General features: G+C 34.0%; 1 protein-coding gene across 1 annotated transcript; it reads right to left on the bottom strand.

Moving 5' to 3' along the window:
• Positions 1–41: 41 nt before the first annotated feature.
• On the bottom strand, positions 42–22,199 carry LOC136417247 (IDLSRF-like peptide). The gene is made up of 4 exons (XM_066402847.1): positions 21,977–22,199; positions 4,596–4,713; positions 3,978–4,144; positions 42–2,477 (listed from the first exon to the last, which is right to left on the bottom strand). Exons 1-4 carry the CDS (start codon positions 22,119–22,121, stop codon positions 2,284–2,286), a joined length of 624 nt encoding a protein of 207 aa, XP_066258944.1. The 5' UTR covers positions 22,122–22,199; the 3' UTR covers positions 42–2,283.
• Between the last annotated feature and the right edge of the window lie 1,728 nt (positions 22,200–23,927).

The raw sequence follows: 23,927 nt of genomic DNA, 5'->3' as shown, positions 1-23,927 counted from the left end.
GGAAAGGGAAATTCAGATAACCGCAAATAAAACACGCAATATCACGTATTATATGTATTTAATAAGAAAATTTGTTTTCATAATACGGCACAACCGAATCGAAAACATGTGTTAAGCCCCGAATCTACCAAAATTACTTCAGTACTGCCAAATCAGTAGGTTTGTGGCAATCGATGAATTAAATAGGCCTGCAAACGGGCTCTTAACCGCAGCTTTTTACAGCAAATTACCGCATCAGTACTTACAATGTGTTACAAAAGTATGATATGTATACTAATACAAACATTTCTAGACTTAAAACTTCATAAGCCTGATCGCATCCAAACTGAACTTTTTTCTTTATTAATGTGAGCCTCTTTTAGGTTCAGAAATGTGTTCCAAGAGAGAATGTGAGCTAGGTCTCAAAAGGCTCACAACAAACTGCTAAATCGGAGCTGACTCAAATTCCTTCTTGGATTTTGCTTCTAAGAATCCGTCATGAATCAGCAGGATGGTAATTGTCAGGTCGTTATCTTGACTCATGATGGGCCCTTTCAGAACCAACTTTTCCTATAGGAACGAGAGTGATTTCTACACAAAAAGCTGTTCTAGACCATTTGGGAAAAGTATGATGATTTGCCAGACTGTTATTATTGGGAGAAAACAAATTAGTCATACTTTTACTTTGGCAATTTTTAAGTAGGTTTCGTTGTGTCCTAAGAGGCTCTAAAATAACAATGCAAAGCAAATGAAAAGTTACGTAGGATTGGGTTTTTAATCATACTGATTTAGGCTCGGATGTAGTCATAAGTACTTCAGGCCGATTGTTGCAGGAGAGTTGAAAAAATATATCTTCAGGAGGTTAAAAGCTTGCTCTAGCCCATTGCACCTCATGCGCCTTCAAGAAAATCTTATAAACAAACTTCTAACCACCCTTATATTAGTCTATGAATAGAAATAGAAATACATATAGATAAATATACTTCGATAAAGATAAATATTTATTTGTTAACATGACTAAAAATCTAGATATAGATTTCGTGCGGTACACCACATGATTGTGCTTTGTTGACTCATAAAATGGCAAGAAGAGTGTCGCTCATGGGAAAGATGGTAAGTGTCAGGTCGTTATCTTAATGAGTGACACTACTTCATGGAATTTTCTCACATCGATCACAATATATTAATAGAAATCTGCCTTTTATTAGAGAATAGCAGGTCATATTTTATAATAGACATACGACTAAACTATGTGCAGTTCAAAAGGTAGATCCAAATGTGTGCCACAATAATTGTATTGGGAGTCATAGAGAAATAACACATAATATATACTGGACAACGATGAGATAGTGATATAATTGTTAACTGCGAAAAAAAATAGTCTTCTATTGATGTTTTTGTATATACGCTCCTCGAGCCCAAAAAGCCGATTTAAAGAAAACTTTACTTTTTCAAAAATATGACTATCAATAGAAGACAAAATATAGAAAAATACAGATTATAGGGTGCTAGTCACATTGCACCTTGTATCATATACATTTATATTTAAAATTAATTATGTGATAATACGATTCATTGATATGTATTGGTTTCTAGCCGCAAATGCTGCACTGGATATATGCTGCATTTACAGGCTTTGTTGATATGTTTTCATACTAAGAACGTCTCCTAAATCTACCACTTAGTCATAGAGACAATGTGTTATGTCATCTACGTTATACATTTTTAGTGATCAGAGATGCTCCAAAAACTAATAGAAAGGAGCATTTTCGAGTATATTTTTATGGTATTCAATCCTCTTATCCAAATTTGCTTTCCAAAACCAAAGGGACGGAAATTTTTAAAACTGACACTGCTGTTGATAAGTAAATGTGACCAAGGTGGTTGTCTCACCATAGCAGATTAAATCAAGTGTCCAGTTTAGATCTATTTCCTTGTCCTTGTAGGTCTTATAATTTAGTTCTTACATAACTAATCATTTAAGTACAATCTAAACAAAAAAAGCAATTGATGGGCTCATCCTGTAGAAACCTCTTCGCCCGACCCATAAACTTATCATTGAATTCTGTTATTGGTGTTCAACTAGTTGGTCGCCATGGTAATTTGCAAGCTTTGCAATGTAGCCTCTCTTGAAAAGTCATGACTTTTCAAGAGGGGAAGCACTGCAAAGCGCCCAAAGAAACATTAAGACCAACGTCTTCAAGCAAACATTTAATTATGCAAATAAGAGTAGAAATGTTTGCTCAACGGCAGGTGTGGTTGCGGATGGGCATAAACAATTTCAGCAGCAGAGTCAGGCCAATCTCAATCTAAGAATCCCGTGTTTACCAGTTTCTCAAGGAAAAACTTCACATCTCCTAACTCCGAATCTTTTATTCCCAAAGATTTTAGCATTCCCAAATCTCCATTTTCAACAGCCATAAACACTGAACGTAGATGCTCTAAATCTGAGCGCATTAGATGGAGCGCTGCTCCAAAGTCTTCTATGGTCTGAGATTCTGAAATCAGAGGAATAAAATCTAAAAATACATTCTTGAACTAATCGCCGTACAGTCGCCGAGTCGGAGCTGGGAATTGCACGTTTTCTCCCAATTTGTATCGTTTTATTGCTTTGCGAGCACAATTTCTTTAAGCAGTAAAATAAAGAATTTTTTTATTCTTTGTAATCAAGATTAAAGTCTTGCGCTTACTTAATTCACGGGGTTTCAGGAGCGTGTTTTGATGATGAAACGCGATTCGCACTGCGTTTTTACTTGTCAATTTAGTTAGAGCCTTTGTAAAATATAGAGACAGGGGTTCTGCTGATTGCTTTTACGTGAATATTGTTCTTTAAGAGTTAAGCATAAAATCAAATCATGGTTGAATTATGACCTGTCAAAATGGGGTTGAAACGGTGGTTTCAAAGCAATGAAATGCTGGATTCAAAATAAAGGTTTCTGTGATTGGCTTTGTTTGCCACTACACTCCAGGCCAAAAAGACTAACCTTAATCACTATTATTATCAACAAAATGGTGACGGAAATTGATAATTATATCAGTGATAACAGAAAAAAAATTAATAAAGGTCGAATATTTGATTTATACTGCTTTGTTTAGGTTTAGGTTTAGAACCGTTTTGTTTGATTAGACATCTTGAAGCGGTGACTTGCCCGAGGAACTATCTTTTACGCTTTTTAACCAGCAACTCTTAAAATCAAGAGAGGTATTCAGTTTTTCGTCGTTTTTGCATGGAAATAATTATTAATTGAAAACTTTCAGAACCTTTTGAAGATATTGCGTTAGTTAAAATTCTTAATTGTTAATTAGCTTTTAAGCGTTTGCTGTTAAATTTATTGCAACACTTAGAATAATCTTTTCGCTTTAAGTTTCAAATACAAAACCAGCGGAATTGCGTTTCTTTGTTGACCGCTGTTGTTGGTTAATAACAACTTTATCGTATAATATCGATATTTGGCTGTTTGATGCGATATTTAATAATATCGACAAACAAACTCGCTTTAATTTAAGGTCAAAGTTCATTTATTTTATGGACAATAAAAAAGTATAAAGGTAACAACTTCATTTATTACTGAGCTTTTATTAGGAAGTTAATAACACATAGAGAAACAAAGCAAAGCGTGTTTCAAGCAACTCTGAAACAAAAATATTTAAAATCCAAAGTTAGACGCTATTAAGTTTTATGTGTACGTCAGCTCTATTTCTCCTAAGGGAAAGCCACCTACACAACAGCCTTTACTTATTAAATTTTTAAGGGCTTCGTTCACGAAATGAATAGCTGTTATTTGTCTTACACGGTACAAAATGGGCCGTTGCTCGGCTTTTAAAGTTTTCTTTATCGATGTTTTAATTTTTGTTTACAAAATAATTCATTGGTGGGAATTTTTCACGTGGAACTTCCCGTTGGACATGGAAAGTAGGGCAGTTTCCTCTTGAGAAAAACAAGTTACTCTAATTATTTTAACCTCCTCCAGACTGCAGAAACTTTTACACTTGCTTACCTGATAGCGCAATAGCAACTTTATCGACTCCCCCAAGTGGTTTTAGTGCATCTCTAGCCTTGCTTCCGAATAGCTTTTCCAGATAGTTGGGACCATGGCTGGCCAATAACGATTTCAGGAAACTTCCTGTTTCTTCAACTGGAGGTCTTTTGGCTGCGGTACACAACCTGCAATAGCTTTACTCCGTTAAGAAATTTAATTCGTTTAGGGAGAGAAGTGCATCATTGTAAAACACAGAGGTCATTGTCACGTAAATGGAAAATGTGGAGGTGCGGCAAGTCTGATGGCATACGAAAGTAGTAATTTAGTTGTTTGGGTTGTTGAGAACATATAATTTTAAAAACGTGAATGGAGGAATATATTGCATGACCAAAAGATTTATGGTCGAACCTCGCAATAGTTGAAACTATTAATCAGCGACTAATGAAGAAGGCGCGTTTACCGATATTGGGTCAAAGGAGGAAATGACAATTCTCTATTTATGTCCGACGAGGAAGTTATCGGTATACATCAGCCCACATCTTTAATATAATAAGTTATCAGGCCGTTTGCCAGCATGATCTGCAATCTAGCTGTCATGTACCATAATGGGGCAATTAATAGATAAACATAACTCGCCTAGAATCCTCGTCATATCCATCAGGACAGTCTGGTGCCCCGTCGCACAAATATTGAATCGATATGCAGTTTCCATCTCCGGGACATTTGAAAGGTTCGTATGGGTGGCAGGCGTCACCTGAAATAGAACATTCTAGTATATCAATATGATATTATATTGTGAAGAGTCGAAAATGGGTCAGATAAATTGTAGCATGAATAAGCCACTGGAATATATCGAGCGCGACGATTCGGAAGTAGATTTGTGCGAGAAAATTGCTATAAAACTGGAAACGGATGACTTTAAATCCAGTTAATCCTTCGCTGCATTTGAGAATTAGTCATGTTGAAAATGTGGACGATGAAGATAAGCAGGCGAAGATAAACGGTGATGGATAACGAAAGCAAATGAATGCAATCCATCATACTCATCTGCATTTCAGTTTTTTAAATCTCCTGAAGCGGAAATTTATGTAGTTGAGATATCATCTGAGAAAGTAGTGGTATTCAAGATAATAGGCAACGAAGATGCTACATCTGTTATTCATAAATCACAGATTAACTTGCTTATTTTAAAGCTTTTTGGATTTAAATTTGGTTCATCTGTCGCTGCATTCGAGAAAACATTTGTGTTGAAAATGTGGATGATGAATATGAATTAGTGAATATAAACGGGAACACTTATCAATCACATCAACCTACATTAAATTTTTTTAAAAGTCCTGCTGAGAATAGTCATATATTACAAATATAATTCTTTGGAGGGCTATTAGAAACAGCCATTTCGGGATCTTAGACGTGCAATTTAGCATCAACTGAGCTACATATATATAGGGCGATTCAGAAGGAAGTACCAATATTTCAGGTTAGTTCAGGTTTGGGGTGACTGAAAATAAGCATAAAAGTTCCTATATACGTGGGTCCTATTTTTAACCATAACAGAAATACAAGGGTAAGTTCAACATTTTTATTAAATGTATAATATTAAAGTATCATTTAACGATTATTAATAAAACACATTGACTGATGATTTTCAAAAAATACCGCCGTTTGCTTCTAAACACATGACCACTCTCCGATGAATAGAAAAATGTAATAATAAAAAATTTATTTCCAACATGATAGCGTTCTTCCGCATTACAGTTTACAAGTGAGAAATTTCTTGAACAACAATTTTCCAAATCTTTGGATTGGTCAAGGCGGTCCACATAATTGGCCACCTAGGTCGCCAGACCTCAATCCCTTAGATTTTTATCTTTGGAGATAGTTTAAATCTCTAGTATACGCAACTAAAATAGATACTAGTGATGCACTACTCGACCGTATAGTAAATGCAGCAGAAATTATCAGAAACAGACCGGACTCCATTCACAGAGCGACTAGATTTATTAATCGGAGAGCGGTCATGTGTTTAAATTCAAACGGTGGTATTTTTGAAAATTATCAGCCAATGTGTTTTATTAATAATCATTGAATGATAATTTAGCATATTTAATAAAAATGTTGAACTTACCCTTGTATGTCTGTTATAGTTGAGAATAGGACGCACGTATATAGGAACTTTTATGCTTATTTTGAGTCACCCAATACGTACCTGCAACATTGGTACTTCCTCTTGAATCACCCTGTATAATTCGAAAACCTCAGGTTATTCGAATCCAGAAGAACGCCACAATAAGTATTCACAACATAATTCATATGCGTTCTTGTAAATATTAGTGGAAGCAATCAGAAATTAGTCTACATTGTTATGTCTCCACGCTGAGTTGGAAAAGGAGTGTAGTAAAAATAGGCAAGAAAACAAACAATAAATGGAAAGTGCCGCATTTCATTTCTTGATTATGAATATATGTTTGCAAATTACCACAACCATGTGAAACAAATACAATTCCATATTCAAATTTTGCGATAATGATCTACATGAATCCACCCCACTGCATACTAAAAACCCTCAGAACGTCGCGAAATTGCGTCTAGATTTGCTGTGCTAACTCCAAAAGATTATTTTTGGAGAAAACTGGCAGTCAATTTTCGTTATTAGCTCAATATGGAACCTCTTTATGACTTTATGCAATAAATTACCTGCTGCTATGTACCAATCGATGGTAATGTTGCAAGTGTCCATAGAGAAGAAATTTGTGTATTTTCACTTTTCTGGACGAAATATACTGGAAAATCATTGCTAATTGAGGTGGAAGTCAATTTAATTATTCTTTTGTGGTGAGGGTATCTAATGGGTATGAAGGTGTAAATACTGAACATGTTAGGCCTCCTTGAAATGCCAGTAATCTTGCGTGAAAGGTGCAAATAGCCATTAACTTTTAATGTTAGCGTAAAATATTTCCACGTGAACTATATTCTCCACTAAGAAATATTCGGATATACGGTTAATGTGCCCTGAAAGTCTCGTTTTCAGATTTAGATTTTCTGTTTGAAACTTATCGCAGCGTCCACATAAATTTTGTTTTTGTTTTTTTTTTATTTCGCTTATTATAATAAATTTCCATTAATGTTGCTAGAATGAAAATTTCACCTACGTAATGAGATTTTTAACGGGTTTCCCTTATACATTATGTATCTACCTTACGACCCACACGGCTCTGAGATTTCGTGCTTCAGCACCTTTCAGGGAGCTGTTCGGAGATTTACAGTTTTTCATGTTTATGACAGGAAATTGATGATGAAGTTTCGTTGAAGCCAAAATTTGAAAATAATGATTAAATGTATGTAATAAAGGCAGTCAGGCTTCTCTATTACATATTGAACAAAGTTTAGCATGCATAAATAATGTCAGTTTTTTGCTGCATTTTCATTTCTTATTCCAGGCGAGCTTCGATGTCAAAAAATTTAGGCTGATGGTATATTGGAGTTATTTCTGTTGCACCCGCCCATGATTTATAATTTAGGGACTCTAAGTCATTTGCTTCGAGTCTCAATCGTGGACGAGTACGAGATTTAATCTCCGCGCACCCAGAATTTAACAAGCCAAATATTTTTTTTAGATTTAAAAACATCCCGGGACTTTTATGTTTATGTTGAACCCAGAGAGTGAGGTAAAAGAAAATGTTGAATTTAGAGTCAAAAGTGTAACGTGACACTTTCTACTGTAGGTACCTACTTCTGTCCATATTTACCGACGCTATTTTTCCATTCTCTGATATCACTGCTGATGAAATATAACCAATCTATTTCCTGGTGTCCTCCTTTAATCGGCATAAATACATTTTAGAGTGGGAAGCTGACAAATGCACCTCAGACACGTAATTTTAGGGCGGCGCCGAGAGTTTCAGTTTTCGTTCATTATTCAGGGGAATGCGTTGAAATATCTAATGTTCAAATATTAATTTTGTATTATGGTCAAATTTGTCGTATGTACCCTCGTTACATTGAGAGAATCACTACTTTAATTAGTTATACAGGGAATTCTAAATAAGTCATTCGGTCTAATTAATCTAGTACCCGCATATGTTGGGTGTAATAATCCCCTTTGTGCACCCTTCTAGAGTAGTTAATATTTAAATTTCTGGGTTAAGAATACCGAAGTACTTCTAGTTACTTTTAGTTTTCCAGCGAACCGAAGTTCTAATTGGTTTCTTATCTACGTGCCTAACATTCTAAATTGTCGATAATAAATTTATTCACAGTCGGAAGCAAGTTAATGATCTACATGAGCCAATACAAACTTTACCTCACCAAATATTAATAAATTGAAAGCTCATTTTTATATTTATAGCTCACCTATGTCTGTTCTAAAATCAATAAATCAGGAAGTTATTACTGAGTTTTGTCTAATTTACGAATCTCTAGCGACACTCCAACTTGAAGATCCCCAAAGGCTTTATATTGTATAAAACATCTAGAAGTTTTGTCTAAAAGAGGTGTAGAAGGGCCATTTGTTACTGTCTGTCATATATTGGATTAGAAATGATGGGTAACCGGGAGTTTTTGTTGGTCTATTGAGAATAAATTTGGTCTCAGAGAGTTAGATTTAATGTGTATATAACGCACGTCCGTGTTTGTTTATGGGATCCCTTTGAATTTTTTTAATTTCCTGTTGAAATTTCCATTTTATGTGTCCATTGTGAATTACATGGCGATATAAACAGGGGGCTCAGAAAAGTAAATAAATAAAAGGAGCAGCCCACAAAAAACACGGACGCTGCCGAACGTGTAACATTTGCATTCAACTAATCTGTATGGTCAAAGTGTGGGTTAATATTTACCACTTCGTGCAAAATGGTTTTGCAAAATTCAAAACCCGAAAGGAAAATATGCTGGTTGGTAAATTATACAAAAAACAGAACTAATTATGTCTCTCGGCATTAAATTCAGCATTTAAATGGAAATCAAGTTCAATGAATATTCGGAAACCCGAATTAAAAAGACTTTGGCTGGTAAATTGTCCCGGAAAATAGATCTAATGGTGCCTTTATGAACTCCAAATGTGGCAGATTTTTACACCAAATAACAACTCGAACATGAAGGTATGAATTTATCAATTTCCAGAAATAAGTGAAATAAAATGGTCAGTTTCAAGGTCTTGAAAAAATTAAAACCCGAAAAAAAAACACTCATTCGTGTTAAACTATCAAGGAAAAGAGATCTAAATGTGTGTGTATTGTTGGCTCTAAATTAGACATTTTAATTCGACTCAAATCATGAGCGCACCACGTAATCCAAGGATTTCTAGAAAAGACGGAAACATAATTTTGAAATTCCAATCGTTGGTAAATTTTGAAACTACAATTTCTGCTTTCATAGACCCTAAATTTAGCGCTCTGTATTGCCGCAAAGCCATGGATACGAGACTCGTGAATTTACGAATCCTCACAGGGAATTTTTAAAGTCGAGATTGAACGAGTCTAATTGTCTAGGAAATTGATCTAATTGTGTCTCCACAGTCTCGCAATTCCGCTTAAACTATGGCTACAAGAGAAGCAAATCTAAGAATTTCAGAACGTTATTTGATCGACTATCATTAAAAAAGTTCAAAATTGGAATGTGAATATAGCTTGAAATGGAATGGGAATGAAAATGGAAATGGGAATGTGAATAGAGCCGTGCTGTCATTCCTTGCATAGCAAAGAATAGGCGGTTCAATTTTATATGTCCCTTGTGCATTGAGCGAGCTACATGCAGTGCCATTGTTCAAAATAAAAGGGGTGTTCCATCATTTCATAATATACTAATCTCTGTAGTCAGAGCTTCAGTTAATATCTACCAACCAGCAATTTTCCTCGATCCAGAAAATATAAATTTTCATGAAAGATGATGTGGAATATATGTCGACGGAAAAATATTGGTGGACACGTAGTGAAACTCACATTTTAGGTGTAGAGAGTGCTCCGCGATTTTTGAGAAAAACTCAATTTCTATGTATGTATGCAGAAGTTGAAGCGAAATCGATTTAAACAGAAAAGTGTTACATTTTTTATACATCGGATCATTGCATGAGGCAAATCAATTATGCAAGCGAGTATCACGTGATAATTCCTCCAGTCCTCATATGAATGTGTTAGTGTAATTAGTTTAATGCCATTTTATCGTGTTGGGTTATGCATGCCTGGTATTATGACTTGCAAGTAAAGGAAATAATTTACAGCGTTAATATTACGAGGACACAATTGTACTTTTTTGTTAATAGTCAACCGAGATCGGGTAATGATTACGTATTGTAGATTTATAAAGGTTTTGACTGTTTGTTCATGATGTGGTTTGGTAGATTTCAATCTATAAAAAAGATCTGAAGTGAACTGAAATAGAGGCGTGTTCTTATGACTAAATTTTTAAAATCGCCAATTCAACTGAAACAAAAATATTTATTCCCGTTTTTATGGAATAAATTTCAGCTCAAAAGCTTTGGGATCTACGTGCATCAGCATTTCACTTGAACGCTGTTTGTATGTTTAGCTCACCCTTTCTCGATTTTAAATTCAAATTTATTCAAATTTATTTCATAAAACCAATGTAATATCTACAATTCTTATAACAGTAAATAAATTATCCATTGGACTGATGGAATTGTAGTTTTACTTCTCAGTTCTTGTAATTCGAATTTTCGAGCTTCTCTGAATATTGCAGGCGAAAGCAAGTGAAAAATTTCAAAGTTTCAATTTTTTTTTTCCTCAATTTTCTTGGCCTTACCCATTAATATTCCACCACGACTTTTTCCTAATTATCTTTATTAGTTTGGAAGCCATTAGTACGCCCTAGGTTGTTGTAACCTGGCCTATAATTTTAACAAACTTTGAAGTCTAATTAAAAGTTTAGTTACTGACAATGATGTTATACTCACTATGTACTTGAGCCTATACGGAAAGGCATACGTAGTTGGAATTACATAATTCGCAGCTCGGATGACTTCCAAAGAAAACATTCGCTTTAAGCGTTGTACAGCCCTCAACAATGGCTTGTCACGGAAGTTAAATGATCAGTTTTACTGCAGAATAAACAGTTTTAGCAAATCAAAAAAACACTTTTAAATTCGAAAAACTACATGTAATTTACAGGGATTAAATAACATTTTGGTAGCAAATGAGGATCTTTTTAAACACTCGGAAATGTATAAACCTAGTCTGATGGCGCCATTAAACGTATTATATGCTAATACTCGGCAGTGGGTCTAGCTTTACAGCAGGTTGACATGGAAAGCAAAATATTCACAATTAGTTGTAATTTGTTAAGTGCTTTATTAGTTGATCTCACGACATAAGTAAGTCGTGCGCTTATTAAATATAACGGCTAAGGTTGCCTATTGTAACCTCAATATAATTTTACCAATGCATTGCTAATGGCTTAAAAGGAAGAGATTCTGCCCCAAATTTTTCCGACAATGAGGAATCTTATTGCATCTCGCAAGCATTATCCTTTTATTTCAGACTGGATAGACTGGAGAGGCTCAAGGGCTCTTTTTTGCTGATAAATTTACATCAGACCGATGTCTTTTGGCAGGAAACATTCGTCCCTAAAATGTGTAAAAAATATGCCAGTTTTTGTGAGCAATGGTAGTCTACATTTTATTTTTTTCAGTAAAGCTTATAAATAAATCGGTATAAAATATGTGTAGAAACAGGATCTACCAATGAATCTGCTTTGTATTCTACTGAATTTATATTTTACCTAACTAGTGGTTTAAAAAATGTGATTTTTGGATTTGTGGAATGAGGACAATATGAACTCCTCAATGGAGAAAATAGTTTACGGATGTTCCCAAATTCAGGATGTCTGGATAATCGCAAGTTGCTATTGAGTGATCTCAAGACATCATTTCCGTCTTGTTCACTCTGTATTTGCATTCTCTCTTCCTGCACTTTTAGTACCCCAACAGAATTTTTGAATCGTATTGTTAATTAATCAAAAGAAAAATACTTTCTGCTCGATTTCCGCAAGAGCAGGGCTTTTTATTGTATATAACGAATTTTATCCTTTTATCTCAAAGCGAACGAAACTGGATAGAAATATTAAAGATATTACAGGGGAACTCAAGCTGTCTTCCGTTACCTTTTTTTGTTTTCAGCATTACGTTTAACTAGCCATTTTGAATGAAATATAATCATGTAGCTTCCTAAAGTATTTAAAAAAAGAAAAATAATCTTTTACGAGACATTCCCTTTTGAGACGCATAAACACGGAAGATTTATATTGCACTGTATGTTTACTGTGCAGCTAATCATTTAAAATTTATAGCAATTACCCGCTAAATGCCTATTTACAACGCTATGTTAGTTTCAGGGAAACCATAAAATGTACTAGTAATAACTACATTATATCAAGGTATTTTCATATACAGTGGCTTGCTCGAGCCTTGGGCGAAAAGGATATAATTTTGAGGATTTAGAAAAAAACCGAAAATGAGATTGAGATGTATCAGGTGAAAAGTTACTTACGTAAAGTTATCTTTACATTAAATTGTATTTAGATTCGACTAAGTTCTAAGGCAAAAACTTGACTCAATCTTATCGCCTATCGATTCTCCTTGGTGGCGGATGCGGAAGAAACGCATGCTCTTGATTTTATGATCACAAAAAAGACGAATGGTATGAAGATAAATGTAAAAAGGGTTGATTGAAAGATTAACTATTTTTGGGAAGAAGGCTTTTAAGCTCTTTTGAGAAGCTGATGCATACATTGCCAGTTTTATGGCTCACGAATATCAGTAATCTAGACAGAGCTGTCGATATAATTACCAATTAATACACTGTCGATCGTTAGAAAATTTATGTATTGCTGCATGTGCCTTGTTTACTTAATCATTTCAAAATTATAGTAATTGCTGACTTCCAATATACCATCCTAGCTTTCAGGAAAGCAGAAAAAGTTAAGTAGTAAATATTTACAGTAATAATGGGGTTTGGTTAAATAGAATTAGCAGTAGTAAGTAGTAAACAATTCATTAAGGTGAATGGTTTTCGGAATAGAAAATTATAGTTTTCTCGATAATTAATATGGGAAATATTTGATTGGATTCGCACTTTCAATTCAGTGTTCCCTTTTCTTGCATGGTTTCGAACACTGTTGAACAGAAATAAGTAAAAAAACAAAGCTTGTTATATTTTCCAATCCAGGCAATATTTTTCTTTTGAGTGTTGAACATAAAAGGGAAACGTGACGTTCCTATTTCTGTGAAAAAGTGCTGAGATGTTAAAAGCTTTTTTGCTGTACATTTTCAGCCGTTCCGAAGCATGAATTAAGGAATGAGCATACTACAACAACCCTCTTCTGGTCGTTATGCTTTGATTAACGAGAAGTAAACTCTCCATATTTATACAGGGTTATTCACCCAAACCGTTCATTAGAAGTTTACTAGGATCTAAAAGTGATACGAATTTGAAAATTTGGAGTTAAGTTAAGTTCGACATATACTATTTTTTTAAAATATTTTCAACTTGCTGTCACTTCCGGTTTAACCGGAAATAGCTGTAACTTGCTTATTTCAAATGGAACCCCCAGTATATTATTTTATTTTTAGATTCTACGTAATATTTTAGGTACATTTTCTGTATAATGTTCTATACTTAGTTCTTACCGTTTTTGAGATATTTGACTTTGAATTAAAAACGTGCCTCTGTAATGACCAATTTTAAAATTGCATATCTCCGCAGTTATTAAAAACATAATCACCATATTTTGCAGAATGTCAATACATAGTCTTAGGTTCACACTTCCACTAGTTTTATGGCTTAGTATTATACAGGGTGTCCAAAATTCAGCTCCTAACATTTACATTTTTGAAGTTGCAAAAGTCGTTTTTTTTAAATGGGACACCCTATAACTTTAAGCAGTATCAAGTAGAAAATGTAATTCTCTATGGAACTGTATTAGGGTTACCTATACCTATTCCAAACCATTTTCGAAATAATTAAGTTTATGTGAAACTAGTAGTACATATTCACTCTGGTAAATTTTTATTCTTCGCGTAGTTGGCCATGGAAAAGAAATAATGACAGTTATTACTTGCATTGCACGTTTTTGTTTTTCGGTGGCGGTTAGTAGCAAAATTAAAGTGAAACTTTCAATCAAAATGGAAGAATACACAAACGCTGATATTCTCAATTTGTTTTATATTCACGGAGAATGTTACAAAATTTTGGAGAGAACTTGCCGTGTATTTAGTGAACGACATCCCCATTTGCCGCCAATGAACAAGACAAAATTCAGGAGAATTGAAACTAACTTTTTACAATTCGGGAAAGTTAGCGCTACAAAAAATGTTCCTAAACGAGTGACTAATCACGAGAGTAATATAATAAGTACACTGGCATATTTTAACGCATTTCCGCAAAGTTCAACAACATCTGCAGAAAAGGATTTGGGAGTTTCAGCTTTGTCTATTCAAAGAATTCTGAAAGAACATCGTATGCAGCCTTACTCTTTCCAACACGTGCAGGCTTTTAGAGCAGGCGATGATCTTCGGCGAATAGAATTTTGCGAATTTATGCTGCTAAAAATTCAAGAAGACCCTCAATTTCTTTCAAAAATACTTTGGACAGATGAGTCGAAGTTTTCTAGAGAAGGAATAACAAATAGAAATAATCAGCATTTCTGGGCAGTAGAAAATCCACATGTTTTACGCAATGTACATTTCCAAGACATGTTTAGTTTTAATGTTTTCAGTGTATTATGCCATGATCAGGTTCGGTATTGTATTTACAATGAAAATTTAAATAGTGATAAATATTTGGAAATTTTTCGAGAAACTGTTACTCAATTTGTAGAAGAAATTCCTATTGGTGATCGTCAAAATTGCTGGTATCAGTTAGACGGGGCTCCTGCACACAATTCTCGCGAAGTTTACTTACAATTGTCACGAATGTTTGATAATCGCTGGATTGGACTCATTGGCCCTTGGAGGTGGCCACCGCAGTCGCCTGACTTAACACCCTTAGATTTTTTTTTATGAGGCTATATTAAAAGCAAGATTTATTCTTCTCCAGTAAATACCCACGAAGATTTGCTCAACAGGGTGCGGACAGCGTTTGACGAACTGGACAATAATCAAATCCGACAAGCTGTAGAAAGAGTCCAAAGAAGAATTGATCTGTGCCTTCAGATGAACGGTCAACATATTGAACATTTATTATAATACAATTTCTTTGTATCGACGATTGTTGAAATTTAGTTACAATAATTAGTTTATTAATCTTATTTATTATTATTATGTACTTCTTTATTCAGCAATGATTTAGGAACATTTTTTGTAGCGCTAACTTTCCCGAATTGTAAAAAGTTAGTTTCAATTCTCCTGAATTTTGTCTTGTTCATTGGCGGCAAATGGGGATGTCGTTCACTAAATACACGGCAAGTTCTCTCCAAAATTTTGTAACATTCTCCGTGAATATAAAACAAATTGAGAATATCAGCGTTTGTGTATTCTTCCATTTTGATTGAAAGTTTCACTTTAATTTTGCTACTAACCGCCACCGAAAAACAAAAACGTGCAATGCAAGTAATAACTGTCATTATTTCTTTTCCATGGCCAACTACGCGAAGAATAAAAATTTACCAGAGTGAATATGTACTACTAGTTTCACATAAACTTAATTATTTCGAAAATGGTTTGGAATAGGTATAGGTAACCCTAATACAGTTCCATAGAGAATTACATTTTCTACTTGATACTGCTTAAAGTTATAGGGTGTCCCATTTAAAAAAAACGACTTTTGCAACTTCAAAAATGTAAATGTTAGGAGCTGAATTTTGGACACCCTGTATAATACTAAGCCATAAAACTAGTGGAAGTGTGAACCTAAGACTATGTATTGACATTCTGCAAAATATGGTGATTATGTTTTTAATAACTGCGGAGATATGCAATTTTAAAATTGGTCATTACAGAGGCACGTTTTTAATTCAAAGTCAAATATCTCAAAAACGGTAAGAACTAAGTATAGAACATTATACAGAAAATGTACCTAAAATATTACGTAGAATCTAAAAATAAAATAATATACTGGGGGTTCCATTTGAAATAAGCAAGTTACAGCTATTTCCGGTTAAACCGGAAGTGACAGCAAGTTGAAAATATAAAAAAAAAAAAAGTATATGTCGAACTTAACTTAACTCCAAATTTTCAAATTCGTATCACTTTTAGATCCTAGTAAACTTCTAATGAACGGTTTGGGTGAATAACCCTGTATATTATTGTTGAACTGGTAATGACGTAAAAAGTGAATTGCATCAATTTTACCGGTAAAAGAAGTCAGTGGGAGAAATTTCTTGTGAATGAAGGGTGAATTTAACAATTATTGATGTAAATTCTAGGGCATATCAAATTCGTAAATATAGGTTATAGGTTACAATTCGGTTTCCGGTGAATCGCAGTCAATTAGCTTGATGGAAGTATTATTGGGGCTAAGTAAATGTTATTTTATATACTGTATTCCTTGTAAGGGTAGACACAAATCTAGAACAACCTACCCGAGCTAGGATATAATTTCATTGAAACAAAAAGGTTAGATCGATTCGGAGATAATGGATGATGATGCAATTGTATACAGTAAGACTAATGGTTATAGGCGTGTCATGTAATGCACGACTTTTGTAAAAGAAAAATGTTAGGATGATATTAGGTTGATTAAACTCATATAAAAATCATGATGGTGAGCAAGAGATTGTGCTTCGAATTTTGGATGTAGCGACAGAAACTGATTAGATTGCGAAGTTTAGATCCGACAAGTTTTTAGTTTCGTAAAAAAGCCAACCGTCGCAACATTATCTCTTTTGCGAGTGAAATATCGCGCCACAATATTTTATCGGAATACATAATTTTTCATAGTTTTCCCGAGTTATTTTTAAAAAGTTCAAAAAGGAAATCGATCAGTGCCAAATTCACAGTGAAATCATTAGAAAATTGTCTTCCCACCTCGATATATTTATTCACACCGCATACAGTCGAAGTGTGTATACTCAAAATGCTGTAACGCTTAGGATTAACAAACAACTAAATTTTTAATTCCAAATTATATAGAATCACATTTGCACCTAGTTCTGAATTTTCAACTTTACTAAAAAATACATATTAGGAAAGCGTTTGATAACATTTCCGCAAAATTTCATGAGCATTTTACTGGAAAAGGAAACAGGTAGTTTTCGACTTATTTTGTACGAGGTAGATACACGCATATCATGGGACATGTATGTCCGAAGATATACATGTCCATTTGAGAGTAGCTTGGAAGGGATGAAACAGGGAAAGAAAAAAGAAACTATAGGCAGTCATCGGCTTTGGCATTTATGTGAATTCACAAAAAACGTTTCCATCTGCTGGAGATACATTCAAGATTTCCACGGTAGTATTGCCATGCATAATTGTTGTGGTTAACCAGCCGTGGAAAATTTCAAACAAGGAAATGTTTGCACGGATGATTGGACATGATAGAAAAGCATTGGCGGAATTTCCGTAAAATTTAATGAGCCTTCAAATAGAAAGAAAATGGAATCTTGGGCTTTCTACTCGAATACCTCTTCTTTGCCATTTTCGATCAAGTCTTCGTCATCGGATTCCATCACAAACTTTTTTAAATTTGTAATGTATGTTTGAGAAATACATACAAATTCGGTTCCGTGTAAATTAGAGTTCAAAATTTGGTGCCATCATCGAAGCACTACAACATAAGTGTAACAATGTGAAGTAGGTATTGTGACGTTTGAAGTTTGTAGAATTTGTAGGGTAGACCGCGGTGCCAGACCCTGTTAAAAGCTTTATTAATGTTCATAAATCGACTTGCTGACCTTTTTTTGGGTAAACATCAGTGTAGTGCAATCTAACTAAACTCGAAAGCGCAACAATACTTGCCTTCTGATATCCTTATTAACATGAAATCCTTTTTTTATAGAAATTAATCTTTGAAAGTTGGTGCGATTTTTAAAAAATCAACCTCACTTTGAAAAACGTTAATAGTCTTAAAACCTATAAAAATCATCCTTTTTTACATACTCAGACATTAAGGTTTAAAATGATCTTTACGGTTGCTGACCGACCGATGTAATCTTATCCTTGAGGAAATCATGAATTTTTCTTAAGATACTTTTGTGTTCCAATTTAAAAGACTTTTGTAATCTGACTCGAGTTTCTGTTCTCGTTTGATTAGGATTTGCCAAATATTTTTTCAAAGAAGGATATGTAATAAGCTAACATTGTCTTCATGCGAGAGCAGATTATTAGTTTGATGACTTAATGGAAAAATTGGGGTTATAGTAGGTAATAAATGGTGGACACTGCTGTCGAGCATATATCAGACTATTAGGCTTAATTGTTGGAGATGTAAACTTTTCCAGTTCATATAAACGGAACATGTAATAACTATCATACCCACAATTAGATCTATTATGATACCCTATCAATTAACTAGTGTTATACTTATACTTGCCCCCAAACTATTTAACCAAATATAATCCGTAAAATTAGGTAACCCTCGAGGAAACCTGCACTTGATTACCTTTTAACTTTAAATAACACTCTAGCAGTTTCCATTCTGGGAGCTTAGTTCCGCGCCCTCTTAAAAATCCACCTCCTACTTACTACAACTTTAAATTAACCTTGTCGAAAACTTTGCTTAGAAATTTATGTCAAGGTACGAAACTTTCGCAAAGCCCGGGATATAATATATAGACGCACATAGTCATTTAATGACTGAAGGCGACCTGTGGCTTGTTATATGAAGGCAAATAAATTTAACCTGCGAGCAGCAATACCCATTTTTTAACCCAATTTATAGGTCAGTTCGTAACTTGAAATGACAGGGACTCCAAGAAAATTGAGACGTATTAAGATGATTTAATACGGGCTCTAAGTTGATGATCTAATTTGTCTGACGGACAATATGATATGCGATTTTCTAGAAGATGTTAAGTAATCGAATTCAAGTAAAAACAATCAATAAGTAACACTAGATAATTGAGATATGAACGTAATTATTTCAAACCATTGTATCACCGCTATCAATATAGTACCACCTCCACAAGCAGCAATAATTTAAAAATGAATTGTATCATAAGCTTATATTCGGCCATTCAAAAAACATGAATTGGACATTTTCATCACTATCTAGTTACATGATTTTTCATCAGATGATTAATAGATAGAAACCGTTGATAATAAACGATTAATTATCCTTCAATATTGAATGCATACATCATTTATATTATATCCGAAACGGCTTTTAACAGCTAATTACAATATTACCCTTGTAATACTAAAGCTGTAAATTATTTCCTGACCTGAATGTTAAATATTACACGTTAAACACGGTTTTATATATCTTGTAGAACTTGACATACTTTATGATTCATAGAGGTTAATTTTCAAGGTACTAAATACGCCATACGGGCAGAACGGTATAGTGAAATGTATTATTGAAATTTACTGTTTCGCATATGGGCAAGCAGCGCAATTATTTATTGCTCAAGTAGCTATAGTCAACAGTGGCCACCTACTCTAAAAATTCCTAAATAATTCCTAAACTTATCGAGCGCTTTGGTTGCGCAGCTATAAATCTCCTTCTCACCACCGACCGATTTCGATGATTCTAGCGCTTTCGCACAGCGTCGTCCCGTAAAGTTATTTAATAATTGTCGTTATTGCTTACCCAACAACTGTCACATTAAATATTTATATTTTAACACATCTATTCAGATTTAGACTGCATAAAATTATATTTGCAATACCAGTAATTGATACAAAGCATAACTGTTTTAATAGGCAATGATCGCCCAAGCAACGAAAAGTCTATTAAAAAGTTATAGTTTAATAGAACTGAGAATTTAATAGTACAATAGACAATAATAATATGGAAAATATAATTTAAATAACTTGAAATTCAATTTATACAAAATTGAATGACACATTTGCAAGTGAAGAGAAATTGATTGCACTAATTTGCCATTTGGTTTGTATATTTTAAATTAGACTGTAATAATCGAAATACGCAATAATTTGTCTGGTTTCTGATTTCTACTAAAATATGCTGTATAATTTTGCATTTGTCAATACTAATTAGCAGAGAAATAAATGGATTCTTCCAAAAAAGGTAATAACCTACGTCTATGTCAAATATTTATAGCTACAACGGGCGTTCTCTCATTTATTGGTAGAACTTTTTTTAATATTTATTGATTTTAACATGGGGATACAATTACAAAAAATGGTAATACATACTTAATTAAAACGTTTCCAATTTCGTCTTTTTATTCAGTTTAATTATACCTAATTTGTAGCACGTACTAACTTAAACAGCAGATAAATAAATAAATACACAGATTTTCCCATAATTTTCACGTCATTTTACTCCATACTCTTCGAAAAAATACATCAAATTGAATTATTCCATCATAAAAACGTAACCAAGTTTATCGTTTTAAATATTGAATCTCTCATTATAAATCTATGGGGGATTATAAATGAAATTATTTGCATAACGCTTGGAATTATACTTATCAGAACAATGTGGAATTTAATTTCCCGGTTCAGCATAGAGTTATATAAATATCGAATTATTTTTAAATTTAATTGAACACATCTGTATAATTATTCGAATTATGGTATTACTATGGTTTTAGTTATTGTCAAAGGTTATAAAACGTAAATTTTATCCAATGGTTATTATCCGGAAATATTTGTAAATGCAAAATTCACATTTAGGTCCTTTTCTTCTAAGTTCAAACTGATTTGTGGTGAAATTGGGACGAGATCAAATTTACGAGGCTTAGAGAGTAACACGGGAGGAGAATATCAATAATATATGGACGACAACGGAATTGCAATGATGAAAGAGGCAAACTTTGATGTAGATTTAGAAGAGAAACTTAAATTATTGTGCCTATGTGTCTTTGAAAGAATCGAGATGTTTAAAGTTTCAACAAAATCTGATAGTTTTAAAATATATCAAAACATGTTTCTTATACATTCAGATCTTCATATAACGGTATCCATTTTTGGCAAAGGTTCTGTCTGTTTCATCACGTTGAACGGTGTAATTTTTCCGATATTTATGAATAAATGAAATTCGTGGATGTTAAAGTTCGTCATGTTATGTTTAATAATATTTATATTATTCAAAGAATGGTTTATTTAGAACGCCATAGATCATTTCAAAACTCGTAGCCTTCATCGGCTTGTTTTAGTTTTTATTATCATCGGTTTTTGAATGTAGTGGTTGAAAGAACCTTTGGGCAATTGAATAAGAAAGAACACTTTTATATCAATGGAAAATCAAATATGAATAAATTCCTCACTTTGCGATTGCAGATTTTACAAAAGATTAATTTTATTATATTGAGAAGATTAATAAATATTACATTAAAACGCATTTTGCTACAAAAATTAGTGTAGCAGATTAAAACTTCAGGTCGAGATTATATAATTATGAATTATTTTATAGATTCGAAGTAGAAAATTTGAGGTAAATAAATATTTACCTAAATAAACATAAAAGACTTTATTTTAGTTTGCTCTTGATATATTTAAAATATATGCAGGGCAGCCATTACGAATTTCGATGTATTTTTCTAGTAATGATTTATTATACAAATAAAATTAATGAATTGGAGATTTAAGGTGATAATGTAGTAAGGGCTAATATTGGCGTGGAAAGGGAAACGAATACTATAAACGATATCGATCGCACACTGCGACACAACTGTTGATGCAGACACCCAACAAGTGTTGGAGTGTCAATAGCAAAAGAATAAAGGGCGTATGAAAGGCCCAATATTGGTGTTTATTTTTGTCATTGTCTGCCTTAAAAGCTCCTTTACGTCCAGGAAAAATTGTTCAATATGGTGCAATATATGTTAATTAAGACACGTGGGCATGAGTGTTTATTTTTCCTTTAAAATCAGAGAAATTGTTTGTAAGCTTCTACAGAAAGTGTTTATATTCAATAATAAACGTATTTACGACTTACCCCGCTTCGAATTAACGTGCCCATAAAGACGGCTAAGATCGATGGCCATAACTGCCTGCGGGATGGCAGCTACCATAGTTAGAATGACCAGCACCAAAAGGAGAGGATGAGGCGACGCAAACATCGGCCTTACCATCCGGACCATGGCTGGGGCTCAACAGACCGTCGCCGACTGAGCACTGCGTCTCCGTGCAGTTTCACCTAGTTGCTTTATACAGAAGCAGCGCTCAGCGCTCAGCGCTGTTGCCGGCCCTTTTGTGAACAGGTTGGGGGGCGGCGCTGCGCCCCCGTAACTTTTACCCATTCGCGAGCCTGTGCCGGAAAAGATATCTTATAATGGGACCTGTTCTCGGTATTCCACGGTGGCAGATTTAGATTAACTTCAAAGCAGTTATTGTGATTGATTTCCGTTGGGTTGAATGTTTTCGATTAAGAAGTGAAATGGGTGTTGTCGCTCACATATTTGCCTTCGTCAAACTTCGCAGGAATAGTTTGTCGTTAAAATCTATCCACTTTATAATTTAAACAAATCGAAATAAAAAATAAGGACCTACAACATAAACATTATCCTAATTCAGCCTTGTTTCCTCCTTATAATTCCCGTTATTACGCACATTATAAACGAATGTTTAAATTGTTGCCATTTTCCTGGAATGTGGAAAAAGCTCATATCAGCCCCATTTTAAAAGCAATAAATCTAAAGGAATTCAAGGACTTGCGATCGATAAGTATTCTGCCAGCGCTCTCTAAAATTCTGGAAAATATTGTAGAATACCAAACGCGAGAGCACACAAATGAGTATCAAATATTGTCAATAAGGCAATTTGGGTTTAAAAGTGGTTGCGCAATCCACAATGGCTGACGTGGTCGGTGATGGCTTGCAGGATTGATATGGAAATAAAGTGAATGCTTTGGCGTTATTAGATCTTACCAAAGCTTTTGATTTGCTCAATCATGGAATATTAATCTAAATTATGCACTTTATAGAGTTCTTAACCCACGCGATTAAATGTTTTAAATCACTTCTGACTGATCAAAAACAGCAAATTGCTTTTAATGGACGCTTTTCAAATGTAGTAAATGCTGGTGTCCTCCAAGGAAGCATACTGGAACTTTTATTAAATACTAGTTGCACTGGTTACCCAAATAATTCTCTAAAAGCAGACACTTTCCACATTTATTATTTACATCTATCGTTGTTTCTGAATGGATGATTTTTTTTACGTTTAAAGCGCTTATTAATGAAGGTTTTCAAGTAGTTTGTTACGAGTATTTTCGGCCTTTTATCGGTGGTGTTATTGGGCGATTGTTTTTGGAAGTGAGCTACATATATCAGTTTCTGTAAGGGAATTATTAATATAAATACGTATCTGATATGAAATTGTCTTTGATAAAAAAACGTTCCACAATTAGGTTACCAAGGATCCCGGCCTACGCATTGCCTGACCGAGGGTGTTATGTGTGTCTTTCTCGCATTAAATTTTACCTTTTTTCTGCCTAGTAACGATAGTCATGTCGATTGAGACAAGAATAAGTGATAATTAGAGATATCCATTCTCAGATTGCAATCGTCAACCGAGATTTACTTAACCAAAGTGATTTTTGATGATGATTATAAAGTGCAATTCCTGTACATTTAACTCCCCCTTCTCTGATAAGAGGTGAAAGGGGGTCTCAGTCTGTAGTTTCCATATAGTTTCTCAGATTTCAGAACAAAATTTTTTGGGAGGACATATCGACAAAATTCAAATAATTTATACATCAGGAATTAACTTCAATTAAAATAAATCACGTTTGGTTTAACCACGATTTCAAATTCGTTCTGTCAACATTTATCTTTTTCAAAGTCGCTTTAAATATATTGTCAGCTATTTCTGTTTGAAAACTGCTAACTCAATTTGTCACGCCAAACAGTAATCCACCGCAATTGATAGAACCAATTCACAGCTGG

Source organism: Euwallacea similis, chromosome 27 (genome assembly GCF_039881205.1).
Source record: "Euwallacea similis isolate ESF13 chromosome 27, ESF131.1, whole genome shotgun sequence".
In the NCBI taxonomy this organism is placed as follows: Eukaryota; Metazoa; Arthropoda; class Insecta; order Coleoptera; family Curculionidae; genus Euwallacea; species Euwallacea similis.
This window is presented reverse-complemented; position numbering and strand designations above follow the sequence as displayed.

Coding starts and splice junctions, on each gene's coding strand:
- LOC136417247 (XM_066402847.1), bottom strand. CDS start 22,121: ATGGTCCGGATGGTAAGGCCGATGTTTGCGTCGCCTCATCCTCTCCTT. Junction 4,145..4,595: donor GGATATGACGAGGATTCTAG/GCGAGTTATGTT, acceptor AAGCTATTGCAG/GTTGTGTACCGCAGCCAAAA. Junction 2,478..3,977: donor AGTTGCTATTGCGCTATCAG/GTAAGCAAGTGT, acceptor CTCTGATTTCAG/AATCTCAGACCATAGAAGAC.